Source organism: Rattus norvegicus, chromosome 9 (genome assembly GCF_036323735.1).
Source record: "Rattus norvegicus strain BN/NHsdMcwi chromosome 9, GRCr8, whole genome shotgun sequence".
NCBI lineage: Eukaryota > Metazoa > Chordata > Mammalia > Rodentia > Muridae > Rattus > Rattus norvegicus.
In genome coordinates, this window is record NC_086027.1 from 83,259,864 (window position 1) to 83,276,146 (window position 16,283).

The 16,283-nt window shown below is 43.9% G+C and overlaps 2 protein-coding genes across 4 annotated transcripts in view; one reads left to right on the forward strand and one right to left on the reverse strand.

Annotated features, from left to right (window-relative positions):
* Nucleotides 1–9,602: 9,602 nt before the first annotated feature.
* LOC103690558 (uncharacterized) lies at nt 9,603–10,397 on the reverse strand. The gene is made up of 3 exons (XM_063267800.1): nt 10,355–10,397; nt 9,817–10,297; nt 9,603–9,738 (listed from the first exon to the last, which is right to left on the reverse strand). Exons 1-3 carry the CDS (start codon nt 10,395–10,397, stop codon nt 9,651–9,653), a joined length of 612 nt encoding a protein of 203 aa, XP_063123870.1. The 3' UTR covers nt 9,603–9,650.
* Arpc2 (actin related protein 2/3 complex, subunit 2) overlaps nt 10,021–16,283 on the forward strand; it is a 30,727-nt gene continuing 24,464 nt past the window's right edge. Inside the window, exons 1-2 of one of the 3 annotated variants that reach the window (XM_006245166.4) lie at nt 10,021–10,122; nt 10,388–10,469. In XM_006245166.4, the coding sequence (XP_006245228.1) occupies nt 10,396–10,469 (74 nt within the window). In that variant the 5' untranslated portion in view covers nt 10,021–10,122; nt 10,388–10,395. Of the gene's footprint in view, nt 10,470–16,283 lie in introns of all 3 variants that reach the window. The other 2 variants (NM_001106919.1, XM_006245165.4) reach the window with 2 other exon arrangements.

Below are 16,283 nucleotides of genomic sequence, written 5' to 3' on the forward strand. Positions count from 1 at the left end.
CTTTTTCCTGTAAGAATTCATACATGCTTCTCTGGCTGATTCCTATTTTTAAAACAACCAGGCACTTTTATCATATTGATCCATTTCGAAGTATGATAGCCTCAAGGGCTAGCAAGAGAAAGGGTGAGTGGCTGGAGAGATGGCTGAGCGGTTAAAATCTCATTCAGTACTCTTTGAGAGGACCCGAGTTTTGTTCCCAGCAGGCACATGTTACTCCACTGCCTGGGGACTGACAGTCTTCTTGGACCTTCAAGGCCTCCTGCATGCATGTGGTATATATACATACTTCCAGGAAAACACAAATATACAAAAAAAGAATAATAACAAATATAAAAATGTTTAAATAAGGGGCTGGAGAGATGGCTCAGCAGTTAAGAGCCCCGACTGCTCTTCCAGAGGTCCTGAGTTCAATTCCCAGCAACCATATGGTAGCTCACAACCATCTGTAATGAGACCTGATGCCTTCTTCTGGTGTATCTGAAGACAGCTACAGTGTACTTATATATAATAAATGAATAAATCTTTAAAAAATGTTTAAATAAAAATGTTTAAAAGAAACTATTTTCAGGTAGGATATATGATATGGTACAATTAATAAAACCTTTTTTTTTCACTTTGAAGAGAGTTGGGTCTTTTGTTTTGCTTTTTGTTGTTGTCCTTGTTGTTGTTCTTCTTCTTCTCCTCCTCCTCCTCCTCCTTCTCCTCCTCCTCTTCCTCCTCTTCCTCCTTCTTCTTCTTCTTCTTTGAAACTGTCTCATAGCCCAGGATGACCTAGAATTAGCCACAGAGCTGAAACAAGGCCTTGAACTCTTAATTTTCCTGCCTTCACTGTCCAGATGCTAGGATTGCAAGTCTGTATCAACACTTATTAACACGCCCAGCATTGTATACTAAAGTGGAAATTTAAGGGTTCTTTGGAGAATCAGTTGTGTTGGATGGTGTTTTTCTGGGGCAGACAAGTGAAGAAGTATTTTCCTAAAGTGCACACAGGTGAAAAACTAAGACAGACTCATGAAGGAATGTTTAGCTGAAGCTGACACAGGAGAGGGGATGTTCTGCTAAGGTAAGCACATGAAAGGACACATGGTGAAGGACTCTTCACTAATGACACTCGTGTATTGATCTGCCTTACATTGCATAAATGAGCTGCATTTGTCAGGACTTCATAGAAAGAAATGCACCAAAAAACTTGTGGTGAAGTGCTGCAGTTTCTTGCTGCTTCCTTGGACTCAGGCCAATTAGCAGAGTGATGTCAGCTGAGACAGATGCTCGTGCTGAGGCAAGGCACGAGGAGGCCACAAGATGATTGGAGGGTGTAAAAAGGCCCTGATGGAGAGTGATGGAGACAGAGCTAGACTTGCTTATACTGCTAGCTGTGCAGTGCTCGTTGGTCTCAATTCTTTGCTGATCTTCGCTTCATTGTGCAAGGCACAGCTGAGAACTTCTGGCATTCCTCCAGGTCCCTTTTGCTGACTTGAGTGGAGGCTGAGGCCTGGCTGTCTCTGCTAGGTCATGCCACCACTATTCCTAACCCAACTCTACAGAACTAGACCACTGGTATATCTTTGAAGTGTTTGCAAGTAGATCAAGCTGCCGCTGCTCTCATGTGAACAGAACTGCTGATTTCCAGATAACACAGATGGGAGTTACTCCAAAGAACCTTTCTAAATAGGTCTACTTCCCTCCCAGCATCCACCCCCTCAGTATCCTTTCTTTCCCACTACCTCTGGTAGGTGGTAGGCTAAAAGAGAGGTTAAAGAATTTAAGAACCATCATTAAAAATAGATTTTGAAAAAAATTAAAGTTAGAATCTACTGTTCCTAGGCACCTGCACAGATTTGAAGCACAATTGGGAAAAGTACATGTCAAATGCAGGGTCATGGTTATATTTTCAAAGATTTTTCTAGGAAGAAACAGAGAAAGGAATCTATTTAGATGGGGCTGATAGAACTCCTCAACTGTATTTCCTGTTTTGCTTTGTAATTTATCTTTTATTTTATGTTCATTTGTATTTTGCCTGCATGTATGTGAGAATGTCAGGTTCCCTGGAACTGCAGTTACAGATGGTTGTGAGCCACCATGTGGGTGCTAGAAATTGAACCTGGATCCTCTGGAAGAACAGCTTAATCTCTGAGCCACCTCTTCAGTCCCCTGTATTTCATTTTTGGAAAGACCTGAAACAAGCTTATGAATGTTAAATTTCAAGAAAGCTGGGTATTTGTTTCCTTAATCATAAGTTTAAATAGACCAAAACCAAGACAAAGGATGTGGGAGGGCTGACTAAAAGTCTGTGTTCAAAGCCTTTAGAATTCTTGGTCTCCCGGCAGAGTGTAGGCTCTGTCCCAGCCATCTATTTCACACCTACCCCCTTCCTCCATTTCCACCACTGGAGATTATATTATTCGTATACACCATAGCCCGGGAGAAGGCAGTGGGAGGCACAAGGCTGCTGGGGCTCAAAACATTCTCTCATCTTTAGCAAACCATTCAGTATTTGCAATCAAAGTTCTAAGGCTCAGATAGTCTCCTGGTGACTCTCAATGCCCCATGCTGGCTCTCAATGTGGAGGGCATTATCAGAGCACTGTACAACGAAGCCCATTAATCCTGCACTTCTCAAAAAGAACAAAAAACAAACAAACATGCTATTCTAGGATTCTTCTGGTCTTGCTTTTCGAGACAGTTTCACGCAGCCCAAATTTATTGTGGAACCGAAGATAACCTTCGACTCTTGATCCTCTAACCTGGAGGTTAGAGTGCTGGAATCACAAGTATGTGTTCTGTAATTCCCCAGTCCCCACCCTCATTTGTTGTGTTTGTTTGTTTGTGACAAAGTCTCATATAGACCATACTGGCCTATGTTACTCAGGGTGATCTTGAACTTTTCATGCCTTATACCTCCCAAGTGTTGGGATTACAAGCATTTTGCCAAAACCCTGGGTTTCAATGGGACGCTGGGAATCAAATTCAGGGCATTGTACAAGCAGGGCTACGTAAATACTCAGCCCTTCACAGGATACTTAATGAAAGACATATAAATGGAAGTAGTTCAATAATAACCAACCCGAGACCTGAAATCCAAAAACAAACAAACAAAAAAAAAAACAGTACTACAATATAGTACAATAAATGTTAAAAGCAAAACATTGGAAAATTAAACTTCATACTGTCTGGGGCTTTTTGTTTGTTTTTTGAGACAGTGTTTCTCTGTATGGCCCTGGCTGCCCTGAAACTCACTCTGCAGACCGGGCTGGCCTTGAATTCAGAGATCAGCCTGCCTCTGCCTCCCAGTGCTGGAATTAAAGGTGTGTAATGCTACCACTAGACCTGCACACCTGGTATAAACTTTTCTGGTTGACAAAAAAAAAAAAAACCCTAAAAAGTCTTTATTTAAACATTTACTAAGACTGTTTAAAATCTAGACATTCTTAATTGAAATGTAAGCAAACCACGAAAACTAAAACGAAAGGGTTTGCAGGGAGAGAGGGGGTGGGAAAGAGGGTTTAATTAGAATGGCCCTCATAGGCTCATATATGTGAATGCTTGGTCATGAAGGAATGGCACTACTTAGGAGGGATTTGAAGGCGTGTCCTCATTGGAGGAAGTGTGTCACTGGAGGTGGGCTTTGAGGTTTCCAAAGCCCAAGCCAAACCTAGTGTCTCTCTCTTCCTGCTGCCTAAATGTAGAACTCTCAGCTACTCTCCAGCACCATGTCTGCCTGCATGCTGCCATGCTCCCCACCATGATGACAATGGAGTAAACCTCTGAAACTGTAAGCCAGCCCCATTAAATGCTTTCCTTTATGACATGGACATGGACATGGTGTCTCTTTACAGCAACAGAACGGTGACTTTGACAGGGAATGAGGCTTCAGTGTGTAGAAGTGATTACCATGTAAGCCTAATAACCTGCTTTGACTCCAGGAACAGATGGTGGAAGGAGGGAACTGACTTCAAAAAGTGGAGATCCTTTGACCTCCACATGTGCACTGTGACATTTACACATAAGTGCACTAACACACACACACAAACACACACAAACACACACACACACACACACACACACACACACACACACACACGAGTTATATTTTAAAAAACTTTAAGGAGTTGGGGATTTAGCTCAGTGGTAGAGCACTTGCCTAGCAACTGCAAGGCCCTGGGTTCGGTCCCCAGCTCCGGAAAAAAAGAAAAAAGAAAAAAAAAACTTTAAATTTTTTTTTAGGTTTGTGTGTATGAGTGTTTTGCCTTCATGCATGAATGTGTACTACATACATGTGTGGGGCCTGTTAAGGCCTAGGTAGAATGTTAAGTCCTAGGTAACTGTTACCTGACTAGCCTGCCATTTTGTGCTGTTACTGATATTATAACTTTCTCATATGTTGTTTCTTCTGTTATTAGAAAACTTTCTCATGCCCAAGTTGATTACATAGTCTGTTACGTTCTGTGCCCTTGGAAACCAATCACAATAGAAATCAATAGAACTGCTTTGTATAGTTACCCACAATAAACTTAGACCCCAACATAAGAGAGACACCTGCACCGATATAAGAAACTATTTGGAATAAGACTTCCATTTTGAGTGGGGGTTGAGTAAAGTATAAGTTCCCAAGACCTCCCTGGAAACTGACATCCTACTCGGCAGAAAGATACATATATTTGGATAACTGACATCCTGGTTGGCAAGTTGAGACATGAATGTTAGACAAGGCCACAGTTGAATACTCCAACCAATGGGAGGCAGGTAAGTCTACAACAACTACTTGTTCCTAAAAAAAAAATCCCTTATCCCTAAATCCTGATTGGTGGAATAACTTGGCACAGATGTTTGTGGATTTTAGGCCAAAAAACACTGTAGGAACTTAACTCAATGTCACGATTCAGTTCCCGAGTCTGGAGCATGACCCTGATCAATCAGTCTTAGGGTGTGGTGTTCAATAAACGAGCTCTATTTGACTGAGCTTGGTGTTTGAATGGTTTGTGCAGTGATTCTCAGATGTCCATTAGTGTCCACAGACGCAAGAAGAGACTGTTAGATCCCCTGACACTAGACTTACCAATGGTTAAGTCAGTTCTGGGAACTGAACTTGGGTCCTCTTCAAGAGCAGCAAGTGCTCTTAACCACCAAGCCAATCTCCCAGAACAAAGTTTCTGTTTTCAAAGTTTTTTTTTTTTTAACTGAAGAAAACATGCTGATTAGACCTTGTTCAAATGTAGTTGTTTGTTTGGGGTTTTTTTTTTGTTGTTGTTGTTTTTGGCTCGGTGGTTTTTCAATTTTTTAAAAGATGTATTTATGTGTACATTTGTATGTGTATAAATGTGCATGATTGGCAGTGTCCAATGAAGCCAGAAGAAGGTACTGAGAGCCCCGTAGCTGGAGTTATAGATGGTCATGAGCCACACAACATGGGTGCTGGGAACTGAATTCTGGATTTTCTAAAGAATAGGAAGTTCTCTTACATACTAAGCCATTTCTCTATCAACCAGGTCCCCAGGTTGGCTTTACACCCCATATATATTCAGTAACAGTAATCCTCCTGTTTCTGCCTCTACCAAATGCTAGGTAGACTTACATAATGTTGTGCACTTATTTGTACAGAGAGAGTCTCTTGTGTATGGAAGCATCCCGTCAATAAAAAACGCTGTTGGCCTACTATTGTAGGCAGGAAATAGGAGGTCGGAGTTCCAGCAGGGAGAGAGGAACTCCGGGATAGTCAGGCACAGGAAAGATTCACCCCAAATGCTGATGGAGACGGTTGCACGAATCGGAGGAGAGGTAACTAGCCATGTGGCAGGATGTAGTACATGGGTTAATTAAGTTCTGAGCTAGACTGGGAATGGGCCCAAGGCCTAGGCGATTAGTCATTATTTTGGGAACTTGGGCATGAATGGAAAAGTGCATTGTCACATATGTACATGGTCTCAACATGTAGATGTGGACTTTAGCATGTATCTCAGTGATAGAATGTGTACTTCCACGTGTGATCCCAGAACCCATCCCAGGCACCAAAGACAGATCCTTTTTCTTTCTTTCTTTCTTTTTTTTTTTTTTTTCTGATTTTTGAGACAGGGCCTCTCTATTTAGTCCTGGCTACCTTGGAATTCACTATGTAGACCAGGCTATCCTCAAACTCATAGAAATTCTACCTCTACCTTCTGAGTGCTGGGATTAAAGGAATATACCACCACATCTGGCTCAAAAATATTAATTCTAAATATTAATTTAGGTTTTAGACATCTAAAGTTTGTGTTTCAATAAGCTACTAGATGGTGTCGACATTGGTGGTCCATTATTATATTTATTTACTCTGTGTGTGTGTGTGTGTGTGTGTGTGTGTCCTGGGACTCCTTTTCATTTGCATGAATGTTTGTATTTATGTGTGTGCACTACTTCTTTTAGTTTTTTTATTAGGGCTACAGAAGTTAGGAGCACTTGGTGCTCTTGCAGGGCACTCACGTTCAGTTGTCATCACATACATGGTGGCTCATAGCTGTCTGTAATCCCAATCCCACACCCTCTTCTGGCCTTGGAGGGTGTCAGGTGAACACGTTCTATTTCCTGAGTGCTGAGATTATGTTACTGCCACCAGGCTCAGTGCTGGGGATGGATCCAGGATGCTGTGAATGGTAAGAAAGTGTGGTACTGACAGAGCTATGGCCCTTCCCCTATAGACACAGTTAAAGTTATGTATGTGTGTTGTTTTAGTTCAAAAACATAAATGTTCAAATGCTGGGGTGTTGTGGTAGAGAATGTAATATTGCAAAGTTTATCCACTGACCATAAGAAATCTGATTTTGGGGGGGACTGAAGAGATGGCTCAGCAGTTAAGGCATTTGTTGCCCTTGCAGAAGACCAGGGTTCAATTCCAAGCACCCATATGATGGCTCACAACCATCTGTAACCTCAGTTTTAGGGGTTCCAATAGGCACATGTGATGTGCATATATGTACACAGACCTGCAAGTCACATTTATTCACACAATGGCACGTGAATACACTTTTCATATCCTTCCTGGGACTTTGAAAGGCATGTCTGAAAACATGTCAAATATATAATTATATATATGTCAAATTATATACTTAAAATATTTGTTATTGATTTGGGGGCTGGTTCTCACACTGCAGCCCAGGCTCTCCTGACCTTACTTCTAAGCCCAGAGTAGTCTCAAACTCACCGTGATCCTCCTGGTCAGCTTCTGAAGACCAAGGCATAAGACACCGTGTCCAGCTTTAAGGTCTTTTACCCCTTTTAAACAATTGTGCTGTGGAGTGGGATGTTTGCCTGGTAAGGTGATATATGTAATGTCTGTAGACGTTCTAACCAAATTGGGTCCATTTTTGCTCATTTCACAGTATGTCAATCATTGAATGGCTGGCCTTGTTTGCTGAAATCTGTTCCTTGGGCAGCCCAGTATGGAGTTGAGAAGAGGGATCTTAGGAATATTTATGGAATAAAAAAGTGGTCTAAGGATTGAGCTAAGGTAACTAAAGCAAGAAAAGGCAAGTAAGAACCAGTAGCCTGTTCTTTAATTGAAAGGCTGTTAAAATTGAAGAACCTTATTGCTCTTCAGACTGTGCATGCTCAGGAAAAGGCGTCCATAATACCGTCTGAGGGTGCAGTCTTGTCCCTCTGTGGGCAGCAAGTCAGCTAGCAGACACCTGCCTATGCCTGAGGGTGGAGGTGGGGGACCTATGGTCTCAGTTTGAGAAAGACAATGCTGCTATCAACTTCTTGAAAAAAAATAGCTCAGGATTAGACACTTACGTCATAGGTGTCATCTTTAGCAAGGCTAGTAGGACTCTAATCTATGGCTTGGCAGATACAGACCCTTAAAACTGGTGCTTTGGGGTTTGAGAGATGGCTCAGTAGGTAAAGTACTTCCTAGGCAAACCTGAGTTTCATCCCAGGATTCCACAGTGGAAGAAGATAAGCCATTTCCAAAAGCTGCCCTCCTGCCTCCACTCCACCATCATGATGCACACATACCATCTCCAATAATAATAAATCTTAGAAATAAAGTTGAATTTTTTTCTTCTTTCCACTCTAAATACTTGTTCATTTGCTTTGAGACGAAAGACAAGGTCTCACCATGCAGCTGTGGCTGGCTTGGAACTTGAAGTGTAGAACAGACCAGCATAGAGCACACAGAACCTGCCTGCCTTCACCTCCTGAGTGCGAGGATTAAAAGTGATCCTCGTCACAAGCAGCAAAAAAGATTTTTAAAGACACCTAAAATGAAGTAAGAAAGGCATATTGGTGTGAACATGGAATCCCAGCCCTTGGGGGCATCAACACAAGTTCAAGGTTAGCCAGAGCTATACAGCAAGTCCCACTTTCAAACATCTGAAACAAACAGGGCCAGGAGGTGGCTCAGCAAGTTGTATCTGCTGTTAAACCTGATGACCTAAGTTAAATTCTCAGAATCCATGTGTTGGAGAGAGAATGAAACGGACTCCCCAGAATTGTCCTCTGACCCAGTGTTTATGCCTGCTAGGCAAGTGCCCTACCAACCGAGACACATTTCCAGACCCAAACTTAGCTTGCCTGCAAGTGTCAAGATTCATCATCCAAGTTTTTAAAAAAATGTTTTTAGTCACAGTGGCTTATGTTTGTAGTCACACACACACACACACACACACACACACACACACACAAAGAGGATGGTAGAACTAGATTTTGTTCTTTTTATTAAAATTGTTTGATGTATATGAATGTTTTGTTTGCATGTATGTATGTGCACCCTGTTCTTGCCTAGTGCTCTTGGAAGTCAGAAGGCATCAGATCCCGTAAGACCGTGGTTATGGATGGTTGTGAGCCTTTATGTAGGTTCTGGTAAATCAAATCCAAGTCCTCTTAAAGAGCAGCAAATATTAACCGCTAAGTTACCTGCACATTCTTTTTTTTTTTTTTTTTTTTTCCGGAGCTGAGGACCGAACCCAGGGCCTTGTGCTTGCTAGGCAAGCGCTCTACCCCTGAGCTAAATCCCCAACCCCACACATTCTTTTATAAAGATTTCTTTCTTTTTTTCTTTTTTCTTTTTTTCGGAGCTGGGGACCAAACCCAGGGCCTTGCGCTTGCTAGGCAAGCGCTCTACCACTAAGCTAAGTCCCCAACCCCGATTTATTTCTTTCATATATATGAGTACACTGTAGCTGTCTTCAGACACCCCAGAAGAGGGCAGGGGATTCCATTATAGATGGTTGTGAGCCACCATGTGGTTGTGGGAATCGAACTCAGGACCTCTGGAAGAGCAGTCAGTACACGTAACTCTGAGTCATCACTCCAGCCCCTACCTGCACACTTAAAACAAATATTCCCACTATCAAACCAAAAAAAAAAAAAAAGTTCATTGCATAGAGAAGGGGCTTAATTAAAATTGTTCCTGGAAGAGAGAAAAATGGAAACATGGTACCCACGCAGAAAGGACAGTGGAGCACAGTGATAGAAAATTCTAACTGTAGCAGAGTTACTGGACCATGAGGATCACCTGAGGTGCACTTAAGCAAAGAAATGAAGGTGTGACAGGAATCCCGGAAGGCCCATCTGGATTCCTGTTAACTTTCTTGACTACTCATTCCTTTCCTTTATTGCCCAGTAACAATGTGTAGTTCATTGAGAATTTATTGTGTCTCCTTTATCAGACCATAAGCTTTAGGAGGGTAAGTCGTCATATTGCATTACACGATGCCCACTAAACAGTCGCTGGCAAAGAAAGGCACGAAGGTGCTGCAGGGTAGCCCTAAGTAAAGAGCATCCACAAGTTAGAAGCAAGAAGTTCCCCCAAAACAAGCTTCTTACGGGGTTTCAGAAATAATACCGGAAGGGTGGAATCGGGCCTCTGGAATATTCGGGAAAGGCGCAGGTGGATTGTAGTAAGGACAACAGGGAATGACAGGTGAGCGTTGGACTCAACTGGTCAGGAGAGGCGGGGCGGCGTGCCGCGCATGCGCACGCATGCCCTCTGCTTGCCTCCTTACCGGGACGCGCTTGCGGGCGTGTGCACGCTCGAGGTCGAAGCGGAAATGGCGCCGCGGGGCCGCGCGTCCGGGCGGCGAGCGGAAGTGGGTGTGAGAGCGGAAGTGGCCGGCTGGAGCCGGGGGCTGGGCGGGGACCGGGATCGTCGGTAAGGCGGCGGCGGAGGCGGCGGCGGCTCGGCAGGCGGGTTGAAGCTTCGGGGGCCAGGTCGGTCGGGTGGTGGCTGCCTCTACGGGCAGCGCGTGCCGGGCCAGCGCGTGTGTCCGCCTCTCCCCACCCCGCTCCCCGTCCCCTTCTCCCCTCACCTACCGCACCCAGCCCCCCTCGTCAGGGGCAGCGGGGCCGCTCCCTCAGTCCTACCCTCGCTTGCCCACCCTCACCGCCCTTGTTTCTCCTTCCCCTGCTCGGGGCAGCCGCCGCCATGATCCTGCTGGAGGTGAACAACCGCATCATCGAGGAGACGCTCGCGCTCAAGTTCGAGAACGCGGCCGCCGGGTAAGCGCACACTGGGAGGAGGCCGAGTTGACCCTAGCTAAATCCCGGGTGGCGTCCAGCTCCCCAGCCCTAGAGGGAAGAGGTCGGGAACCTGGCGCGGCTTCAGGGTTTCCTTAGCAGGATGGACGTGGGAAGCCACGGGGCGCGGTAAGCCGAAGGCCTAAGATGCGTGGGGAGAGGCTGAGACAGGGATGCGGAAGCAACGAGAGGGCAGGAGCAAGGCGTGCCAGAGAACAGACGACCTGTGGGACGTGAGGGCAGCCGAGGCCAGAAGTCACGTCCGAGAGCCTACTGTCCTAAGGGGGAAAGAGAGGGCCCCACTTTCCTCTATATTTACCGTCATTGTTCCGAACCCAGAAAGACCCTTTTGGGGAAGCTGGATTGAATGGAGTTTTTAGGAATTCCCAGGATGAGGTGGGAAGAACATGCAGGCCCAGATCGCCACCGGCATTCTGCTTCCCCACCCCCATCTCTCCCCCAGGAGAAGCAGGAGGCAAGACTGAAAGCAGACCCAGGCTTCTAGGAGGGAAAAAACCCTCTAACCTACTGCGAGAGACACTAGCCATTTTGTTACATATCTCTTAGGCAAAGCCAACAGTTCTCCATCCACTCTCTTTAGCTCTCAAGACAAGGTTGATTTGGTTGGGTGTCTTAAATTCTTATCCAAGACACCTGATCTTTGATTTCTAGTAATGCCCGCTGGGTTAATAGCTGCCTCTCCCAGAATCTATAAAGTTCTTAAGATAATTATTTATTAACATCAGCATCTTAATATGGGACGTATTTCAACCCTTCTCTGTCAAACACAAAAAAGCAAACTCCTCCCTTAAAGCTGCTTTGCCTCCCTAATGTATTTAAAACCTGAGCAGAGGTTTTAGGTTCTAATTTATGGTGGCCTGTGGCCACTCCTTTGCCTCATTTCCTCATTGGTGAGGATGGGGCTTCACATTTTGGTTTCACAGTTAGGAGGTAAGTGCAGACTGTTTCTGTGAACGGGGAACTGGAAATAGGAAAGTGCTTGCAGATCCACAGAAAGGAGAGGATTGGAAGGGGGGATTCATTCATTCTCCTCTTTAATTCTAAGCATTTATAATGAATGTGTGGTTCGCTGACACTGAAAGCATGGAATACATTGCCTGTTCTGTCTCTTTTGTAAGGCTCCACGTTTTATCTGCAAACAAAATAGGACAGTCCTTGAATTGGTGCGTTCAGTGAACATAGTTTCCTGCCCTGAGTGCCGTTGAGCACATGCTGCCTATTCACTCGCTCTTATTCACCTTGTTTGCATTTTGAGTTTTGGAATTAGTCGACACACCGGGGCTTATTGTAGGTGATGGGGTGTGTGCTTTTTTTTTTTTTTAATTAGTGTGGCACAAATGAGGAAGTTAAGATAACTTCTGCATTTTCACAACTGATCTTAATACATACATTCTCAAGTCTTGACTAGCAAAGAATGAGTCCTGGGTGGTTATAAGCGGATCTACAAGATAAATGGCTGCGTGTGTTCAAGTGGAGGCATGCCTTTAAATGGAGGAGGACTTTCATAGTTATTTATTTGTTAATAACTTGATTCTAAAATGTGACCCACTATTCAGAACCTTATGTAGCCCTTTTACTTTTAGAAAACTCTCCTTAAAGTTCTGTGGTCGGTGATGTATGCCTGTAGTCCAGGCACATTCAACTGTAACCCCAGCTTTCAGGGGCTCATATGAGCGAGACAGGAACAGCAAAAGTTCCAGGCCCTAATGAAACCTTGTATTTAAAAAAAAAAAAAAAAAAAAAAAGGCCAGGCCAAACTAGGTGTGATGTGCTTGTAATCTCAGTTCTTAGGCCATCCTGGCCTACCTTGTTGCAGAAAGATTAAAATAGAGTTTTAAATTTGGAGGGCATAAGTTAGAATTTCTGGTTTGTTTTTTGTTTTGTTTTGTTTTTTTGGATAAGGATGCTCACTGTAGCCAGGTTTAATGTCTGAGGCAGTAGTATGTTTTGTCTTATTTAGTTCATCCTTGGGATATGTGGCTTAACAAATATGCTCAAAACATTGTGTTTAAAAAAACTTTGAGAATCTTTGAGAAGAGACTGTGAAGGGCTGGGGTTTCCTGAGATTGCCTGTTTCTGCAGGGTGTGGTGGTACTCTCCCATAACCCTAGCACTCCTATAACCCTGGCAGCAGGGCCAACACAGGTTCCAGGCCAGCCAGGGATTATTTAGTGAGACTCTGTCTCAAAAGAAAAGAAAAGCCAACCTCTAAGCAAGTGTGCTCCAGTCTGCCTGTCAAGATGAGGCAGCACTGAAGTGGTTACTGAGGCCACGCGTACACCACTGCTGTCTTCTGCAAGGATGGGTCTCATCGGAGCTCAATGCCAGGCAGCAGTTGAAAGAACAGGGAGCCTTTTGAAGACAACCTGTTAGCAAAGTTAGGGAGGAACTGATGGACAAGCTCTGTTGGGAGAGGATAGAAAGCTTAAAGAAAAGGAGTAGCCCAGAGAGACTGTGCAGAGTGAAAGGCTGTGCAGGGTAGAAACCTGGGAGAGCTCAGCTCCACACTGCTCTCTGCACTTCTCAGAACAGATTAATAGGGAAATTCTGTTCATGGTAGCCTTTGCCAGGGTGAATCTTTCTGTTCTGCAATGTCTGTACCATAGCCACTCACTATATGTGGCCCATTAAATTTAAATAAAAAGATGAAGTAAAACTAGAATTATTTCCTGAGTTGCACTAGCTGTGTTAGATTTCTAGGCTCCGTGGCCACTTGGGGTTAGTGCCTGTTACTGTAGACAGTTGTGCTGGACGTGAGGTAGTTTCCTTTGGGAGGGTGTTTGAGTACTTCGGGTTTTTCACAAGGTAGGCAAGCACTCCCCCTGCACTGTGTCCCAGCTCTCGTGAGGTGTTCTTCAAAGTAGTGCGTACTCCAGAATGAGTTTGCATTGGCTTTCCTTTTCATTGTTTTACTTTATCTTTTTTATTTTTAATCATCCTTTGGGTTATCTTACTGGATCTTTTTGCCTATAATATCAGACTGAAAGTTTAAACTTGTATTTGGGGTTTGACTTCTGTAAAACAAACTTTTTAAGCATACATTTGGCCACAATCATTTGTAATTTAAAGGCAATTTTAACGAAGCTTCCCACTTTTTGCCTGCCATACTCTCGAGAAGTGACTTACTAGATCTGTCTAGTGTCTTCAGAAAGGGATGCAGTAAAGCAACTCCTGTCAGACGATAGTCTCCACACTATGACTAATTCAAAGCTACACCCAACACTGTCAATAATGCTCTGCATAAGTCTTATCTCTTATCAACAGCACTGCCTTTTCACTTAGGAATTCTTGCCTAGACCACAATTCAAACAGAAGTAATCTGGAAATTTAATTGATTTTTGTTGTTATTACTACATACACACCAAGAATCCTTTATCCTCAGAAGCAAGGCCTGTCAACTTTGCAGTTACACAGTTCAGAACTGAGGAAAGCTGTTAGATGCGAGCTGCTGTTGATTTTAAGTGCCTTCTGGCTCTTAACCACAGCCTGTGCATATTGTGGGAGCCGTGGTTTTGTGATGGGGAGAGCTCAGTAAGCAAGCAGTGCCGAGTGGGGTGGGCGAGGACTGTGGGAGGAAATATTTCAGAAAGGAATACATTAAATCTTGTAGCTACCTTGTTCTCATTCCCAAATATGCCACATATGTCCTCAGAGAGACAGACTGGCTTGAAGAGATTCAGAATTAGGACATTGTTTAAGCCTATGGATGTAGTGGGATGCACTGACTGACGACTATTAAGATCTAGTTGATCTTTTTACAGGGAGTTGTAATTGACACGTTATTACCTGTCCTCTGGCCTCTTTGCATTGTCTTTGGGGAAGGAGTTTCTAAAGCTAAACTGCAGGCTAGGACTATTATTTGAACCATTATTGTTGTCTCAGAATCTGTGTGTGTGTGTGTGTGTGTGTGTGTGTGTGTGTGTGTGTGTGTGTGTGTGTGTGTGTGTGTGTTTTCTACTCAGTAAATATCTTGAAGGAATAAATGCAGCCAGATTAAAAGATTCTTGATTTCTTTAAAAGCTTATCTTTTTTGTGAAGGGGGTGGAGGGGAGAGACACAGATGCAGAGGCGAGAGAAGAAATGTTGAACGTACTACTGTATCTCTCTGTCTCATTCCTTGGAAACTGACTCTCTTACTGGACTTGGAATTAGTCTGGCAGTTACCAAGCCCCAGTCATCCTCCTATCCCAGCCTCTCTAGCACTGAATTACAGGCTTTTCTGTGGGTCCTGGGGATTCTAACTCAGACCCTCCCTCATGCTTGCCCAGCTTGTGTTCTTCTCCACTTTGGCATTGTTCTGAGACAGGGTCTCACACTGTAGGCCAAACTGCCCTGGAACTGTGTAACCCAGACTGGCTTCAAACTCATAGTGCTCCTTCTGTCTCAACTTCCTGTATACCCTGCCACACCCAGCTTGTTACCACTTTTCTAAGAGTGTGTATGTCAGTTATTTTCTTGTTCTCTGTCTTTTGAGAGGTGGTTTAGCCAAAAAAAAAAAAAAAGGCCATCTTTTGCTTAATGATTTGTGGGGGAGGGGCCTTTCCTCAGAAAGAAGGATTGGAACTTTGTAGAGGACTTTTAAGAAAGTAATCAGAAGGGGTTGGGGATTTAGCTCTGGGTTCGGTCCCCAGCTCCGAAAAAAGGAAAAAAGAAAAAAAAAAAAGAAAGTAATCAGAAATCTTCAGTGAGCACAACAGAACAATTTCTCTAATTCAGGATGTAGAAGGGATAACCAGAAAAGGTCACAAGTGCCCCAGTGGAGAATTATTTCCAGGATGTATTTAGAAGTAAAAACTCCAAAGACCTCACCAAAAAAATGAGGTGATAGAGTTGCTGGTAGACTTTACTATTGACATTCTAGAAGCATCTTCAGAAAGGTACAGGGCTGCCACACCCAATTTTAAGAAACTATTTAAGTGCAAAAGAGATGGCTCATCAGTCTAACAGCACTTGCTGTTCTCGCAGAGTTCAGTTCTGAACCTACTCCAGATAGCTCATGACCACCGTTAGCTCCAGATCTAAAGGATAGGATGCCTCTTCTGGCCACTACATGTGTACACACACACACACACATAAATCATCAAAACATTTTTCCTAAGAGGTATATTTTATGTGTTTTTGAGTGTTTGCTTGCCCACATGTATGTATGTGCACTACATACAAGCCCAGTGCCTGTAGAAGTCACAAAAAGATATCTGATCCCCTGGAACTAGAGTTACAGACAGTGTGAGCTGCCGTGTGGATGCTAGGAACTCAGGTCTTCTACAAGGGCAGCTACTGCTAGCACCATTTCTCCAGCCTCCTTTTAAGAGATTTTAAGAATATCTCTTAAAAGTCAGGTGTGGTATCTCATGTCTGTCATCCCAGCACTTGGGAGGCTGAGGCAAGCTGATCTGAGTTCAAGGCCAACCTTGTCTACAGAGTTCCAAGACAGCCAGGACAGAGGAAACTCTGTCTAGAACTTGTCCTGTCATTATCCTGCCTTCCAAGTTTTGGGGTCACAGGTGTGCACTACCATGCTTGGCTGACGTGGTTTATTATGTCCTATAGAGGTAATAGATGGGTTTTATGGAGAAGAAAACTAAGGCAAAGAGAGGCTAACTGGCTTCCAAATGTCACATAGCTAATCCTTGACAACCAAGACTTGCCCAGAGGCAGTCAGACTGAGTCTGCATCCAGGCAGCAGCTGGCTGGGATGGTGCTTGGTTGTGATTCTAGCACTTGGGCGGTCTGAGCAGGAAAATCAGAAGCCCAGGTCATCCTCAGCTACACTGA

Excerpts from the sequence above, each read along its gene's own strand:
- LOC103690558 (XM_063267800.1), bottom strand. The coding sequence starts at position 10,397 with ATGGCGGCGGCTGCCCCGAGCAGGGGAAGGAGAAACAAGGGCG. Across the intron at positions 10,298-10,354 it reads GGGAAGGAGAAACAAGGGCG|GGGGGCTGGGTGCGGTAGGT; the intron begins GTGAGGGTGGGC and ends GCCCCTGACGAG. Across the intron at positions 9,739-9,816 it reads GGCCCGATTCCACCCTTCCG|GGCTACCCTGCAGCACCTTC; the intron begins GTATTATTTCTG and ends CTCTTTACTTAG.